The 17,892-nt window shown below is 47.9% G+C and overlaps 1 protein-coding gene across 13 annotated transcripts in view; it reads right to left on the bottom strand.

Moving 5' to 3' along the window:
- Positions 1-17,892, bottom strand: part of TRAK1 (trafficking kinesin protein 1) — a 97,726-nt gene that overhangs the window by 23,715 nt on the left and 56,119 nt on the right. For 12 of the 13 annotated variants that reach the window (XR_003004366.1, XR_003004371.1, XR_003004365.1 and 9 more), the window contains exons 3-8: positions 14,205-14,281; positions 7,017-7,133; positions 4,328-4,428; positions 3,388-3,496; positions 1,428-1,506; positions 332-462 (exon numbers count right to left, since the gene is read on the bottom strand). Coding sequence is in view for 8 of the 13 variants with exons in the window: in XM_024754007.1 (XP_024609775.1) it covers positions 332-462; positions 1,428-1,506; positions 3,388-3,496; positions 4,328-4,428; positions 7,017-7,133; positions 14,205-14,255 (588 nt within the window). In the remaining 5 variants the exon portion in view is untranslated. Of the gene's footprint in view, positions 1-331; positions 463-1,427; positions 1,507-3,387; positions 3,497-4,327; positions 4,429-5,500; positions 5,709-6,044; positions 6,147-7,016; positions 7,134-14,204; positions 14,282-17,892 lie in introns of those variants that run through there. The other variant, XM_024754014.1, reaches the window with a different exon arrangement.

Raw genomic sequence — 17,892 nt, 5'->3', positions numbered from 1 at the left:
AATATACAGATGCCCTAAGGACAAATACCAAACTAGATCATTCAGACTTTGAATTCCCAAACTCTCTGTTTACAGCCCCTTTACCTTTCTTAATGAGTTCTATTCATTTGCAGATTTTTCTTAGGAGGTGAGTGGTGATAAATGTGATCCCCTTGCCAATTCAGGGCAACAAATTTTATGCTATTGAATCCGCTAAGCTTTAGCAAAAGCTCTAAAGGGACGGCACAAATTCCTAAAATATGAATCTAAAGGGCACTGTCTTTGGGGTAAATGCCCCTTCTCGATCTCAGAACAGCTAGTTTTGTATCGGCCAGAGAAACAGAAGCCTTACAGCTTTTGCCTTCTTCTGCAAATCAACTATCTGGGAAAGCAGGTGTGTGATCTCCTCCTGCTGGCGGGCAGCATCTTCCGTCTTCTTGGCCAGTTCCTCCGAGATACTGGCAATCTGCACGTTGGCGTCCCCTTTGACCAAGAAACGACAGTCGCAAGAGCCAGAGAGAATGGTTTCTTTGTGGTTTGTCCAAGAAAAAAACATCTTTATTACAAGACAGGGGGGAGTAGAGGAGAGGGCACGTGAAGATGGCTTGGAGGGAGAGTCCCCATCTTCCTATATGGGCTCGGTCTGTCGTGAGGAGGAACCGGCCCACCAGCTGTGGCTTGCAGGCTCTGTGTGGGTCCTCACCCCATTGCCCAGAGAAGATCGGGCAGGCTTTCGCAGTCAGCCGTGAGGTGCCATACCAAACAGAAGGCGCCTCTGGCCAATTCTGCACGTTCCACACAGGAACACACCCCCATCAGTAACAGGAACCCCTGCTGCACTCTGTTCCAGAAAGGAACTATCGCCATGCACAACACAATTCCCCTGGGCGTTTTCAACCCATATTCAGAGCCATAACTCATTCTACTAGATTTAAACATAGGGTGCGTTTCATTGACTTAGTGTTTTGCTGACACTCAGAATACCGTGTTGCCCATTTGTCTTAACGTGTAAACTTATAATGGAGAGGGTGGGGGGAAGCACATCGTATTTGCAAAGCTGAGAACTCTGGCCTCAACGTTTACACATCAAATTACTGATACTATAAGGCTGTTCTTCCACATCTTCAGCTCAGGACTCCGATGCTGGACCTAACTCAGACATTCGATAACCAATATTCCAGCAGAAAGCCAAAATTAAAATTAATTTTAATTAATTGCGAGAGACTGGGAATGTATGGCTGACAACACCGCACCCGCTGTCTCATACACGAGGGTGAGGGGTGCCGCACGAGATCAGGGGAGGCCTCTAGTTTTCGGAAAAAATGCTACTGAGCCCAGGCCGGCAGGAAGACCACGCTCTATCAGGTGATGCAAATCCGTCTGGTCTTAATGATGGCAGATGGGGAAAGTAAAAGCGGGGGACAGGAGGGGCGGGGGGCAGGCCATACTCAGCTCCTTCACGCAGTCGTTGACCAGCTGCTGCTCCTTTTCTTCATAGGTAATGGTCTCCGTCTTCAGCTGGCAGGCCTGTGGACAAGGCTCAGGTCAGAGATCCCACAGTCGCACCTGGACAGCCTAGGGGATGCAGCAAGGGCTAACCTGGGTCTGGAAAGCTGCCCTTCAGCATCTCCCCAGCTGTGACCCACTGAGCCCTCAGATATAGAAAGTCAATCCCAACCACTAGAGGGCACCACACAAAGCAGCTGCTAAAACTCTTGTGAGCGCCCCCTCTATCAGTCGGCCTGTCTATTCACGTGTGTCTGTCCTGGCTCACAGTCATGGACCCCCTTGTGACCCAAACAGTGGCTATGACACAGCCCTGCCTACCGTGGGTATTCTAAGGATAATCGCCACCACAAGAATGGCTAAAACTTATCACCCCCACTACGTGCCGGGCACCATCCTCTGAGTTTCTGAGTGGGAGTTAGACCTGTTGTATTCAGCTGAGCAAAAACAGGGTATAATACGAAAGCATTAAAGTTCAGAGACCCAAGAGCTACCCCTCAGACTCTGGATGGCTTTGCTCCTGGCTGAAAAGGTGGGAAGAGATCTGAAGGCCCCAAGAAAATGTCCCAGTTAGAGAGGTATCTCTGAGCCCTCAGGTCCTGGCCCCAGAGATGCCACAGTCCTGAAAGCCAGATGCAGGAGCCGGAATCTGTGGCTGGGATCAGATTCCCTCCGCTTGCTTTAGGGGAAGACTCCGACAGAGGGACAAATTGCTGTGTGCCTGGGGCTAGAGCATTTACTTGGGGCAGATGCTGGAACTCAGAATGGGGAAAACTGGCCTGTAGTCGTGGCTCAGCCACTGCCTGGCAGAGAAAGCTTGGTCGCACTGGGCTTATGTCTCCCATCAGTAAATGAGAGGCTGGAAGAGTTGATGGCTAAGAGACACGAATGACCCTTTCCTCGGGCAGGAGAGCATCCCGTTAAGCCCAGACATGAGGCTCTTCCCAACATGCGAGGCAAGTTCGAGGTGACAGGTGGTCTGCCCTATTGGAGGGACTCTGGGGAACCCTGGGCCAGCTTAGGTGAACATGCAGCCCAAACTTGACAGACAAGGGCCTGATCGATAGGGCTGTACCACACCTCTGGCTAGAAAGCATAAACTCATGGATAAGTAAACAAAAAGTACTAAATTTGCATGCATCTGTATTTCTGGATAGGGGTAGTGGGTGAAGAGAAATAATGTGGGGTTTGGAGCCACAGAGACTTACAAACCCTGGCTCTGTTGCTCACTAATTTGCAAGATCTTTGGCAATCAAAACACTTAGTAGCCTGGGTCCCGGTTTTCCCTACTGTAAATGAGAATCAGAGTAACCAGCTTCCAGCCTTGTTGTGAAGATTTTTTTAAAAAAAGAATGCAGGCAAAGTACCCACCACAGTGACTAGCCAATCAGAAATACTCAAAAGCAGGGGTTTCCAAGCTGCCTCACTCAGTTCAACCTTTTTAAGTTAACTGTCTAAGAAATATGTCTCCAAGTTCTCGTGTGCTATTAGGGCACATCTGACCTGCAGTAAAGCGAAAACGAGGCTTTCACACCAGGCCTCCAAGTCACTTCTGCGTCCGAGCTGGAGACCACCATGGCAAGGCCCCACTTTCCAGGAGCTTTGGCCCTGACCGAGAAGGAGAAGGGTTTGCCACTCTTACCCAGCCTCACGCTGCATAATTCACCAGTCCGTCTGCTGCAGCCCGGACAGTATGTGCTGCCCTTTGAAGGCAATGCCCAGCTCATAAGTGAGGCACGCCCTCTGGGCACTTGGTGTGGCTGTGACCCCAGGTCCACATGGCTCTTTCACAGACCATCACCCTGGAGGACGGAGGGGCTGTAATCACAGCTATTCTCACCAGACATGCAAAATGGGGCCACCACCCTTGCAGAGGGGACGAGGGCAGGGAGTGCACTTCACCTCTGATCGAAGTACAACGTTCTCCTCTTCAAGGTCCTTCAGCTTCTTCTGGAGAGAATCCAGATGGAAGTAATTCTGGACGGAGGAGGACGACTCATTCCTCTTCAACCTGGGGGAGAAAGTTCACTTTCTAGGGAGGGAGGCATTTCCTCCGACCACCTGGCAAGCCATGGAGAAGCACCAAGAAGGGCCGTTTCAAGGAAAGCTCACGGAAGGTGCAGGGGTGACAATGACCCATCAGGCTGCTCCCTCACCACCAGGAAAACAGCGCAGGCTTACAACACTTCAGAGCCACATCCCAACCCTTTGCTGTTACTTTGCCTCAGGTTTCGGGGGAACCAACTCTATTTGAAGTCTACACAATCTGGGATGCCTTCTATGTGCCAAGAACTATTTTAAGTACCCTACATGTATGAACCCATTCAGTGCTCACAGCCCCAAGAACTGAGTACCATTATTATGCCTACTTTACAAATGAGGAAACAAGCACAGAGAGGTTAATAACTTGGCCATGAGCCACAGAGCCAAGATCTGAACTCAGACCACCGGGCTCTAGAGTTCATGTTCCTAATAGGAGACTCTGCTGACTCAGAGAAGCCCCTCCCCCCAGGCACCCCCCAAGGACCCACCACAGCACTGCTGGCTCCAGAACCCTGTATTTCCTCCAAATGCAGAGTCCAGCCTGTTACTCCTTAACAGCCAGGCCAAACCAATCTGAACTGACAAATAAGCAGTAAGACCCAGGAAGAGGAAAACTAAAATCCCATCAGAATGGGAAAATCCATCTGTCGGAGGCACTCGGAGATGTCTGGCCTACAGAAGGCTGAGAGCAGCTGACCTGTGCTGTCAGTGAAGGTGACGCTGTCTAGGCAACTCCAAGCACATGGACCACAGCCAGCCAGTGCTCCGGCCTCTAGAGACAGGCCCTTGGGTGACTTACGGGGTGGAGCACACAGACTCCGGCTCGCTCTCCTCTGCGGCGCTGGTGTAGAACTGAAGCAGCTCATCCTTCATGGACAGTTCATGCCGGAGCTGTGACACCTGCACAAACACAGCCCGTCACGCGCTCTCCAAATGTGACAGCATCCCCACTCGTGCTTAAACACTTATTGCTGACAACATTTTTTAAATTCCTCATTCAAAGTGAAGGCACGTCACCGATTTTGTGCTATTCAAGGAAAACAAAGGGCCGAGTTTGATCCCATTTAAGAAAAATACAATCAATTACTTTTTGGCAAAAATCCCTCTGTTTAAATTTGTAGTTTTTACTTTGGTACAAAGAAGAGGTGAGAGGGGACTAGAAGGTGCTAGAATGATGGCTGGGGCGGGGGGCGGCAAGACAGCATAGGGGCTTTGCAAGTAAATGGATGACCAGCTGGGAAAACACTCAGAGACGTGGACCATGTTACCACATGGAGGAAGAGGCCATTCACTTCTGCCAAAACCAAATCCCATCTCGGACCAGGACCCCTGGTGATATCAGTTCCGGGTGGGCAGCTACAAGCAGCGAGCCCGGCAACCCTTGTTCTCCCGCTTGGAAAATCTCATAGCGCCACCTTGTGACTGCTTACACCCTCACAGGAATTCTGGCCAAGCTTGGCCAGACCCTGCTTTGTACTCAATGATTACAAGATAGGCATTCCAGATACAGGAAGAAAAGAGGCAACCACGAGGAACTGGCCGTACCGACTACTCTGCAAGGATGGTTCTGCAAGTCGCACTTATTCATACTTCAGGTTTAAAATAAACAAACCTGAACCATAAAAATTTTCACCTGCCCTTTCACCATTCAGCATCGATGAATAGGCAACCAGCACTGTGAGCGAGGATTATAATCGTTTTAATTCTTTCTTGTTTCTAATTTGATTTGGGGTCTATAGTTTATCCCAACTTTCCTACACAACACCGTGAATATATTTTCTCTTCCACGGAGAAACCAGTTTTACGTGCGTAAAGGCTTCGGCTTCAACACCTAGACTGATCATTTAATGATGTGCCAAGGGGAAACAGTTTTCAAACTCCAAGGTTTCCCAAGGGGACAAAAAGTCACTTCCACCCCCAAGTGCAGGATGCACTTTGTGTGAGGAAAGGAAGCCCCAAGCAAGGGCAGCACCTTGGAGAAGTAGCACGTGAGGGGCGACGGGTGACCATTTACTGGTTCCTGATGGCATGTCCCTCTGCTCAGAAGGGGCCAAGTAGGGGGCCAGGCTGACCTTCTCCCATACTTGGGAGAAGGGAGATTCAGGTCATGATGCTGGAGGCCGGGACAGCAGGGGTCAACTTTATTTCTCCTTGAACACGACTGTATCTTACCTCATCACCTTTTAAAGAAAGCCCAGGATTAAAACTTGTCTTTATACAGTGCCGTACATCAATTATATCTCAGTAACACCGGAAGGGGAAAAAAAAAATCAATAAAAATTACAATAAACGCTTAAAAAAACTTTTTCTTATTGAGTGGCTACTCTGTTTCATCACATTAGATTGGTAAACCCAGACGACAATAGCTGGGAATATCTTTAACGAGGAAAAAGTCTGAATACGTCTTAGGGACATGAATAAGGGCATCCCCGTCGCCCCCCCCCCAACTAAGAAAGTTTCTGATAGAAAATAAGGGAGAAGAAATGAGAAGAAGGAAAGCCAATCAAAGTCCTCACAGTTCAGATTCACTGTTCAAAGGCCAGTTACGGGGCTTCCCTGGTGGCACAGTGGTTGAGAGTTCGCCTGCCGATGCAGGGGACGCGGGTTCATGCCCCGGTCCGGGAGGATCCCACATGCCGCGAAGCGGCTGGGCCCATGAGCCATGGCCACTGAGCCTGCGCATCCGGAGCCTGTGCTCCGCAACGGGAGAGGCCACAACAGTGAGAGGCCCGCGTACCGCAAAAAAAAAAAAGGCCAGTTAGGATGATGGCAAAGACACTAGCAAGGGGGGCCTGGCTGTAAGCTCCTAATTCTGGTTGTAGCAAACCCGCCTGACTCTGCAGCCTTCCTCCTCCCGTCCACACCGTATCCCTCCCAGAAAACCAGTGCCGCTCCTCTGAGACCTCAGCCCCTAAGTTAAGCCTAAAATGTTCTTCCCCTGCCCCCCACCCCCCATAATGATGGGGGCTGAAGACATAGACCAAGATTTGTATCATTAACATAGTAGGGCTTCGATCATGAAAACAATAGGCTATTTTTGGTTTTGTTTTAGAAACACAAAATTATATTGTGCTGACGAAGGGGCAGTCACTGCCTCACTCTGCAGCATGGCTGCAGTTCCTTCTCCGCCTGCCAACGCCCACCCTGGCTCAAGAATCTCCGCTCATTGTTGGAATAGCCTGTGTGCCCTTCAGCCAAGCTCTGAGTGTCTTTCTCAGCTGACATGATGATCTAGATTCTTGGAGGACACGGGCTGTAGCTGGTCCACACTGGGGGCCTACTGACCATGTGAGGGCTGGTCCCAGCCTGGGCGACCTGTCCACACTGCCGGAAGGAGACACAGATGAACAGGAAGGGCAGCAGGAAGGCAGCTCTCCATGTCCGGGGAGGGCCTTCCCCAGCGGGATCCCGTGAAATCATCACCTTCCTCAGGCACGCCTTTTGCGGCACCCAAGCCCCTGCAGATGCCCCTGCTGGCAGGTCCTTACCTCCTCCCTGATGTGTTCCACCTGCTCCTCCAGCAACTCATTCCTCTCGGTGAGTGTCTTGTTCTTCTTCAACAACGACTGGCCGATCCGAGCAGCCAACTCTAGATCCCGCTCTTTCTGTGAAAGGCAGAAGCGAGAGCAGAGGTTGAGAAAACCCGTGCTTCCAGCAGGAGCCCACAGAACTCAGGGTCAGCTGAGGAAAACAAGGGCGTTCAGCAAGGACAAGGGAATCAACTAATTCACCATCCACGCACCAGTGTCTGATACCTGTTCAAAGAGGAGCTCACTCAGCTACCAGGGCCCCAAGCAATGAAAGGGAACCTTCCGATCTAACGAAAACAAGTTTCTTCCTGCAGCGAAGACATGCTTCCAAAAACCTTTCTATGCAACTGCTTTTGGTCCTTGTGTAATCATTTGATAACCTATCTCTCTACCTGAAGGGCTGAGCTATTGTATCGCCAGCACCCAGCACAGGGAGACACTCGGTAACTATTTGCTCAATGAATACGTGAATCCAGAAATTCCAAAGTGCACTTAAAATAGCCAAGGCAGCCTCTCTGGCACACATTAAGCTGGAATTTACTGAGGTCCTTAGATTTACCGCGTATGAAACAAAAATGTTTAAAGTTCCTCTAAACTAGGATACAGTTATGTGTTTCTTTTACTTATGGAAGGTAGGCTACTTAGGCTTTATTTTTTAAAAAAAATAGCTTTAAAAACGGAGAAACAACGCATAACATTGCCCTACTTCAGAAACAAAGACTGTTGCAGACAGAATTTTCTGTTAGCTCAGTTGCTGACATTTAGAGCACAGCAGGGCACAGAGGAAAATCTTTACTGGCATACAAAGATACAGCTGCCTTTATGGGAGGAAAGCTGTTGCCCGACAGTGGAGACAGCGGGGTGGGCGCCGTCACCAAATGCAGACTCACTGATCCTTGCTGGTGAAACTGCTGGCCATCACGAGTAGATGCACTTGCTCACTTTTAGGCGGGGATTGGCACGGGGAGGAGAACTCCGGAAAATGAAATCCTTTTAGAAGCCTACGCTAATTATTCTGCTTATCTGGTGTAAAAAAGCAGAAGAAGAGGGACATGGGGTTTTGAGCAGAAAAAAGCTGGGGATTCAGGAATCTCCGCTTCTGATAACCATGTAGTCTTGTGGCTTCCACTTAACAAGGATCGGGTACCCTCTAGATCCATCTTTCCCAAACACAGATTATAAACCATCAGTAGGTTGAGAATCATTTTAGTCACGGCAACTGTCATTTTGTTTTAAATGACATTCAACAGCATAGAACTGAAATACCAAAGTGCATTCCACATAGTAAGGTTATCACTTCATGCTTAAATTTTGCTTGTCACACATTTACCGACAACCTAAGAGGCATTTCTTATAGCAGGTACCCGTCAAAAGTTTAACTGCTCCAGGTGAACCGTTCTACCCTAAAATTTGAGAGTCTGGGTTCTGATTCAACATCCCCGGGGTCCAGTTCCCTCGTCTGTGAGATGAGGTAGGGTGGACGGGCAGACTTGCTGAGGGACCCTTGGAAGAACCTTCTAGCTCTATGATTCATTGAGTTGTAAGATACTTCAAAAAAGCATTTTTTATTTCTAACTGCCTATGTATCCACCAAATTATACCACGCAATAGTAGCACACCTTCCTTTGCTCATCATGGGAGTTTCGCTGAATTACGAGCAGAGCACTGGAGGTCAGAGCATAGTTTGGGGGGACTGAATCCAACAGCGATTTGGCTCTCTGGAGCTCTTGCATAAATGATGGTCTCTCTCCCCTAGGTCTTCCATGGTCCTGAAACCTGTAACTGCTGTCCCAGAAGCCAGCTGGGTGTCATGTCAAGTGAGCCATAAATTCCTCCAACTCCTTCCCAATCTGTGCCTCCCCCTCATGCCCTCCCAGGGAACAAAGGGGACCAGTGAGTCTGCCCAACGAACCGAGACGCCCCTCTCTGTGCATTCATCCGTGCCGGCTACTGTGTCTACCAAGGAGGGTGCTTATCTCAGCGGCCCTTTATTACTTTTCAGACACAACGGTTGTGCGTATTTGGTACTGGGAGGAAATGACCCACAGGGATCGTGTGAGGGAACCCACTTCTACAGGGGCCGTCTCAAAATTAGCAACTAGTGCAGGTTTCAGCTGGCTAACTCTCCGTGAAAACTGTAGTACCCCTGTCCATTTCCCTTTGGAAGTGTGGTCTCCATAAATCTCACTCCAGTCTGTTAAATCTTTCTACTAGAGCAAGCCCTCAGACTGAATACCCAGCAGGTGCTTCATGCTCACTGGCTCACTGCCTACTGTTCTGTGCTGCTTGCCATCATGCAATCCAGCTGCTAAGTTCCAGCACACACAGACATTTCATATGCAGATTTCAGTGCAAACGAATCAAGCCAAAATCATAATGATGAAGACAGGCTGGGCAAGGCACTGATGAGCACGTGAAGAATGCTGAAGGCTTCCCACGGCACACAGGGGCCTGAACCCAAGAGGAATGGGACGCAGGCAGGGGAAGGAAACAAATGCTGAGGGGCTCGACAACGAAGCCCCTCGCCCCTCCCCACTATACCCCAATACACGTCAAACCTCAGACTTGAGGGCCTCCTTGCCCTCCGGAGGGGACAACTCTCACTTTGTCTACACCCACAATCTAACCTGTATAGTAACATAAAGAAAATGCTCTGCTGGGAAAAAAAAAAAAAAAAAGTTAAAAAAAAAAAAAATCTCTCGGAAAAAAAAAAAAAATCTCTCGGAAAAAAAAAAAAAATCTCTCGGAAAAAAAAAAAAAATCTTTTCTGGGAAAAAAAAAAAAAAAAAAAAGGAAGTTAGAGTAAAAATATTCAGAGATGAAATGAAATTCTTAAACAAAAAAGTCATCAGGTCTCTGGTTTTTCTAAGGCAAAAGGCCAGTTGGGTTTCTCTTTAAGAAATTCAGTAAGCGGGCTTCCCTGGTGGCGCAGTGGTTTAGAGTTTGCCTGCCGACGCAGGGGACACGGGTTCGTGCCCCGGTCCGGGAAGATCCCACATGCCGCGGAGCGGCTGGGCCCGTGAGCCACGGCCGCTGAGCCTGCGCATCCGGAGCCTGTGCTCCGCAACGGGAGAGGCCACAACAGCGAGAGGCCCGCGTACCGCAAAAAAAAAAAAAAAAAAGAATTTCAGTAATGAAAAGAGTCTCATTTCTTACAACCAGCCAACATGTGATAAGTATTTACTTCGAAAACCAGGAAAACAGCTAGGAAATGACCACTGGATCAAACTCCAGTGAGAAAATGAGACCATAAATAAATCTCAATTTGGAAATCAGCTATTAGAAGAACTGGTTCTTTTATTCCCCAGGAGATGGCGGTCAGGTGGGGCTCATTCTGGCTCTCCTAGCTCCCTCTCCGCAGCTATGTTTCGCTGAAAACTTAATGCACTGTAGGCTATACGTATATGTATGGCTGATTCATTTTGCTGGGCAGCAGAAGTTAACACAACCTTGTAAAGCAACTATACTCCAATAAAAATATTTTTTAGAAAGACTGTGACTTGTGTCTCAGCCCCTTTTAGCAATGACCATGAACACTCGAGCCGCCTGGCACGGCCCCAGAGACGGAGAGCTGCCTGCCTCCCACGCTGAGCAGCTGACTCATCTCATTCACCCATTCTGGGATAAAAAAGCATGACTCAGGAGCTCCTGGAATAACCCTCTCCGTAACTGGGGAGGAGACAGCTTTGCCCAGAGGTAAATTCCGAACAGCAGCAAAAGCCAGGGCGAGCTGCAGAATCCTCTTCCCCTTTAACCCGAAAGCAAACTCTTCACATTGGCCAAGGGCTGTGCTCCGGCATCCCGTGCAAATCCCGCCAGCACCCCGCCTGCCTGCGGCAGCCGTGCGAAACCAAAGCAAACGACCAGAGGGAACAGGACCAAAGCCAAGAAAAGCACAGCATGGCACAACCTTCACGCGACTGGGGCAATTAGACTTTAACCAGGAAACCCGCCTAGTTCCAAAGAAAGGCAGCAACTCAGATGTGATTCTTATCAGGAAAAGGAGAGGCACAGCTTTGTATATAAAACACGCTGATGCACACAGACCATGGCCATGGTGAGCTGTTAAAAATAAAACAAAAAAGCACAGCAAAGAGCCACCTGAAGAGACTGCCCCACAAATACTCCTTTGAGCAACTCGGTTTTTTTTTTAAAGACGACAGCATACTTCCTGATACAGTGACACTCATTTAAGCAATGAGCTGTGAAGTGCTGATGACCAGGATCTCCATACAGGGCTGGAGTCCCAGGCTCCTCTGAAGTGGTCCTCAAACATCCAAGCAGAGACAGGTCTGGCCCTGCAGAGTCCTCACCCAGCCCTGCCAGCTCACACCCGGCAGGAGCCAGGAACCACGGGCCATGGATCCTCACTGAAGCAGCAGCCCATTAAAAAAAAAGTTATCCAGTTCATGTTTTTAAAGTAAAAATGTCTCATTGACAATCAACTAACCGTACTCCCCAAAACTAAACAAACAGGGCAGTAAACAACTACAGCCAAAATCAACAGGGCCACGTGCATAGTGGTTAAGCGCCCGGGCTGGAAAGCAGCTGAGCCACCGGGTGTCGTCTGTCCTCTCAAATGTAGGTCCCCTCACAGTAGGATGGGGGAAATAGTGGCATCTACTTCTGAGAACTATCGTAGAATTAATGAGATGATGCACAGACGACACCCAGCTCTCAAGGTTTACCCTTAATAATAAGCGTGACCACAGAGGCAGACACTTATCAAAGGCCCATCATTTCCAAGATTAAAAGGGCGAAAGAAATCAGGACCCAACAGGGTCCTCGCCTTGGAAAAACTTCTAACCGATCCAGTTGGATGAACAAAGCCAACAGAATGACAGGGTGGTTCCCGAGCTCAGGGCTGGCTGGGGCACGGACTACCTGGGGCTGGGGGAGTGTGACGGCTTCAGAGATCCCTAATGAGCCCTGCAGTATGACACTCAAGGCAAGAAAAGACAGAGGGGCCAAACGGTGCAAAAGGTCACAGGTGGGAGAGCAGGAGGCAGGTCCCGGTGATGAGTATTAAGACGATTCAGGAATGTGATCGAGTGTGTAGCCTTGAATGCCATGCCAAGGAGTTCTGAGTGTCGTGGGAAGCCGAGGTCATTAAAGAGGGCTTGGGAGGGTGGCAGCTGCAGGGAAGATGACAGAAGAGAGAAAACTCAAATCTCACTGCCAGGGCTCCAGGAGCTGGAGTGGTGGCCTTGGAAAAAAAATAATAAAGGTACAGACGTAGGACCTCCCTCAGAAGACTTGAGGACTAATTGGGTATGGAGTGAGGAGTGGATTTAGAAACAGGACAGTGTTGAGGAAAATTGACACAGCAGGAAGGGGGAACATGGTAAAAACTATTTTCAAAAGTTGGTGGTGCCAACCAAGCTAGCCTACGAGGTCACTAATGCCAGCCGCCGAGACGGCTGCAACTGGAGAGTCACCAGAAGGCCAGTGCCCTAAAATGCCTCACCAATGGCCCTGTCACACGGCCAAAAAATATAAACTCACTTATTCGGGGCTGAGGAGTTTGTAACCTCCCTGACATGCAGGTGGTCAAGCGGGTCTCGGCTCCTGCCCTGTCTCAGCTACACTGGGTCTACCCATGGGGGGCCTCCAGGAGAATGGGAGGGGAGTGTGTAGCAGGGCAGGTAAACCCTCAGGAACTTGAGGTAGGGGTAGGGGAGTATTGGAAGGGTCCAGCCCTCAGAGCAGGTAGGAGAACACTGGATGTGCAGAAGGGAAAAGCGCAGGGAAAGAGAGAGACATAAAAATGGGGTGAAAAGGGCTTCCCTGGTGGCGCAGTGGTTGAGAGTCCGCCTGCCGATGTAGCGGACCCGGGTTCGTGCCCTGGTCCGGGGGGATCCCACATGCCGTGGAGCGGCTAGGCCCAAGAGCCATGGCCGCTGGGCCTGCGCGTCCGGAGCCTGTGCTCCGCGGCGGGAGAGGCCACAGCAGTGGCAGGCCCGCGTACCGCAAAAACAAACAAATAAATAAAGGGATGAAAAGATGCCCCCCACCAAAAAACCTCAGGTCCCACACTCCTGCTTGGTCCTGTGTTTCAACTTTGTTCTGCCACCGGCTGAAAATGATGATTTCTGTGTCTCTCATATCTTTCTACTCTCTTCCTCAAGAAGGGCTAATGAATAGTCACATGACCCCAAATCATTCTAGATTCTAGAGCAGAAACCAGGGTCTAAAAGTTAGCACCTCTGGGACTTCCCTGGCGGTCCAGTGGTTAAGACTTCGCCTTCCAATGCAGGGGGTGTGGGTTCGATCCCTGGTCAGGGAGCTAAGATCCCACACACCTCAGGTCCAAAAAACCAAAACATAAAACAGAAGCAATATTGTAACAAATTCTATAAAGACTTTAAAAATGGTCCACATCAAAAAAAAAAAATCTTTAAAAAAAAGGTTAGCACCTCTGCATTTGAGGTCTGATTTTGTGGGAAGAGTGGGAGGTACTGCTTTAAGATGGGCACTTATTCAATAAATACTGAGAACCTACCATGTTCTGACCTGTTGAAGGCATGGGGATACACACATTATACTCATCTGCTTCCAGAGGCCACCACAGCACCTTAATTCTCAAGTGTCAACAGAATGCTGAGAAGAAATTGAGAAAAGCATAGTCTCTAAACTAACTACAGCTCATCTAATCCCAAGCACGTTTCCTAAAATTTTCCTTGCCATGCTTGTTTTGGTTATTTCCATGCTGACACCGCATAATAATATTCCCTTAACCTGATGTAAATAAAAACATAACAAAATGCAACTAAAACATTACAAAGATATGGATAATGATGTATTTTTCTGACATTTTTTGTATACACTTAACATATATCATTAGTATATATTTTAAGGGTTTATAAGTCTTAAACAGGGTATTCTACAGCAAGTATTTAAATGCCACCCTATTCTGTGTCATTAATACATTCCTTTTAAAATCCAAAATACCTTGTACAAAGTTACAGTGACAGAAGCCAACATAGCTCTCAGTTCAAAAGATAAATAAAATAAAGCCACTGAATTATACCCTGAGAGGGCTCAGTTGCTGAGATTCTTCACCGAGAAAGACAGTAATGTATGCTTTAATTGATATAAATTATAATCAGCTATAAATGACTCTTTGCCTTGCCCCAAATCACTTACCTCCTCAAGAAGCCGAGTTACAGAATCTATGTCATTATATGTCTTAGTCATCTGGCCAACTCTTTCAGCACATAAAACTGCAAGAAATAAAAATGACAATGAAACTACTGATGCTACAGGCCTGCCAAACAAACAACCCACCTAAAAAAGTGACTCTAAAGTCGTACTGGGCATAAAGGGTGATTGGTTTTGCTGGGTTCAGCCCCACCAGGTTTCGTTCCCTGGTTCCAGAGAAAGATTCAAGCTGTGGGGTGAGGGGGCAGGGGTCTACTGTTCACTGCAAGGCCTTGACGCCGCGCGTGTGTGTGTGTGTGTGTGTGTGTGTGCGTACGTGCACATACGCACGTGCACACTCGGGGGTGGTGCTGAGGGCAGGGCGCTGGAGTGGAAAGGGGTCTGGCTTCGTATACGGTCAGCAAACCAAAGTGGGTCAGCAGCACAGCGACTGAGGTATGAACCGTCAGAAAGATCCATAGGATCTCGAACCCACTCACTGTACAGACCCAACTACGTGGATAGACTGGGTCCTTCCCAAAGCAGCTCTTGGTATAATTATTAAACAGCCTTAGCTGATAATTTCATAATGGCACACAGCCCACTCTTCCCCAAATGGACTAAATTCTAAGGCTATGCAAACGGTTTCCAAACCATGAAAACCAGGGTGACAGATTTTTTTGTTTTAATCCACACTCCCACCCAATACTCTCATATATGGTATTTCACGACATATGCCATTTGCTTAAGAGGCCTTAAGAGGCTGTCTGCAGGCCACTTTAGGACTGTGCTCTTCCTCCGGAGAAAAAGGGTGTGCACTGAAATGAGGCTTTAGTCTCCAGAAAAATCTCAGGGTGGTTTTATTTTAAATCAATGGCAAGGAATCGATTTGTAGTCCAAATACCATGAAGGTAGCATGGGTTTTATTCTGAGGAGGAAGGAGTGAAAGCAAATGGATTTAGGGCCAAAGTGTAAAATTTTTTGAAACCAGCCACTTAGGGGCTACATAATAACTTGTTAGTAACTCCTCATAACTAAGACTCTAGAAAATCATTCTTTTAAGCGTAGAGAACTTCGCTTTCGCAACAACCCACTTGCAGTCACAGCCCATGCAAGGCCTTTGGGAACTGAAGTATACTGCTAAACCAAACTCAGTAGCGTCACTAATGGCTAATTGCAACTGGACAATAGGTTTCTAAATATTTTATAAATCCAAGTAGAGATCATCCTAGTGGGTGAGCGCAGAGAAATCTGATCTGTTGGAATGATTTTCTAGCTTAAGGAGGAGACCTGAAATCTGGTTCCAAATCTGAAACCCTCCCAACACAGGGCCCTCAGAGCTGGGGGCTGGGGGAGATGAGCAGAGGTTCCTTTGCTGGCCTCTCCTGCACCCAGTTTACGGCAGGAACCCTCCAGCCACTGGAGGGAGCATTGCCTCAGGCATTTTCCTTCTCTTCCCACAAGGAAAAGCAAGGGAGATGTACAGGGTTGGTTTGAACCAGAATTTAATATGATGGAGACGGAGTCCAGCTCAAATTGCTCTAAATAGATCATCAGCCCGAGGTCACAAGAAATCCTTAAGTGGAGATTCCTGTGCCTCGGACAGGAGTTGGTTTTCATGCTGCACAGCTGTGATGCTCTGCAATGGTACAGACAAGACCCGGGAGCCCTCTAGCCAGGTCCCTCTAGGAGAGCATGGCGTCCCCTGTCATCTACCGGCAGGTACAAAGGCCTCTCTGTTGAAGCTTGTGCTGCGACTCTAGGGCCAGCTAATGTCCCCCTTGCTCTCCTCAAAGGACCAAGTCCTCTGCTTTCCTGGAAAAAAGGACAACCAGGCTACATTTTAAACTAATCTTGGCTCTATGTCACCCTAACATAAGAGAACAAGATTCGGAGCAGCTTTTTGCTCTGGGATTGTATTAAACAGAAATTATATTTTTAAAGCTATTTTTTAAAAAATTGCGATCACTGTCGTTAATCACGTGTAGATAATCAGATGCAGATGTCAGAAATAACACAGAGATCCCATATACCCTTTAAGTGTCACCCAACGGTAACATTGTGTAACGTTATATTCACAACCAGGGTGCTGACATTGCTACAATCCAGGAATCTCACTCGATTTCCCCATTTTACTTGAATGCGCACGCGAGCGCACGTGTGATTGTAAGCGTGCATGTGTGTGTGTGAATATTAAGCTCTAATGATGTTATCGCCTGTGTAGTTTCTTGTATCCCCCAGCACAAGGACCCCTTGTGTTGCCCTTTTATAAAGCTAATTGTAGAAATATTTAACTTGCTTTAACAACTGAACCCAATAAAACGTACACCTGGGCCAGGGTTTTTTCCAGCATTAACCAGTCAGGCACATAGTGTCACCACGTACACGGTGACTGGAGGCTTGGGGTGCAGAACATGCAGGGAGAACCTCCGGGAGGTTCTGAGGTCTTTGACAGAGCCCACCTACAGAAGTCAGAGGCAGAAATGAAAAACTCCTACGGAAGCATGGGCACTATTATTCCAGTTATGTTTTCAAAATACATATAATCTCACCAGCGGGGAGGTGTACGGATTTACAATACACACAAGAAAACAGCAAAGCCATTAAAAACGCTGATATTTGGATAGAATTACCAATTTTAATATTCTTTTTTGTGCTTAACAATTTTTTGGGGGAGTGATCATGCACCGATGGGGAAAACATTACTTAAAATATTTTTCAAAAAATATGCAGTTGACTACAATAGAGGGTCCTTCCTGAGGTAACTTTTAAGAGAAATTAGTAGCAGCAGCAGCCTACTTTTACCAAAGCATGCTGACTACAGCCTAGCCTTGTTCTTAGCCCTCTAGATGGATTATATCATTTATTTCTCAGAGCAATAAATACTACAGGGTAAACACTCACGTTCACCTCATTTTACAAATGAGAAACTGAGGCCCAGAGAGGTTAACTAACTCATCCAATGTCACACAGCTCGCAAATGGTGAATTTCAAAATAAAAGGAGACTCCTAGCAGGGGCAGCAGCTAACATTTATGGAGGCCATGCTATGTCCGGGGATTTAATGTGCTTCTTTTCGTTTACTCCTCAGAACAATCTTGCAGGGTAGGCGCTGTTATGATGACTACTCCATGGATGGGGAAACTGAAGCTCAGAGAAGTTAAGGACCTGACCAAGGTCACAGCAAATGCGGTTGCATATGGCGGGAGCTGAACCGAGGCCAGTCTGGCTCCTGAACTATAAACTAAGGAGCCACAAAGAATGCAAGGGCAAGGCTGAGGTCAGCACAAATGAACAAAGTTTAAGAAGCACACAGAAAGCAAAAAGCATCTGTGGTGTAGGTCAGATCCCTGACTCTGTGGCCCTGAGGCTGAAGTTTTCATAGGAGACTCTACCAAGGTCATGAGGCCCTGGGCACACTCCTGTAATTGTGTCTTGGGTTTCTCTTCCGAGAAATGAGGAATAACAAATGACTCTTTTAAACAGGAAGACAAGCACAAGCTGCACGTTTCGAGCACCAGTTTTCTAGATACTCAATCTAAAATAAACTGTCACAAGTTTTCTCTCTCCAGGAGAACAGTATTTCAAATAGAAGTTCCACTTCTGACCAAGGGAGCTCTACCAAATAAATCCACTTCCCCCAAAAGGTGTCCAAAACAAACGCAAATGTTATGCTCAGCAGAAGCTAGACATAA

The sequence above is a fragment of the Neophocaena asiaeorientalis genome, unplaced genomic scaffold, assembly GCF_003031525.2.
Source record: "Neophocaena asiaeorientalis asiaeorientalis breed wild unplaced genomic scaffold, Neophocaena_asiaeorientalis_V1.1 scaffold121, whole genome shotgun sequence".
NCBI classification, from domain to species: Eukaryota; Metazoa; Chordata; class Mammalia; order Artiodactyla; family Phocoenidae; genus Neophocaena; species Neophocaena asiaeorientalis.
Note: the sequence above shows the minus strand (reverse complement) of the source record. Positions and strands in the feature narration are given on the sequence as shown.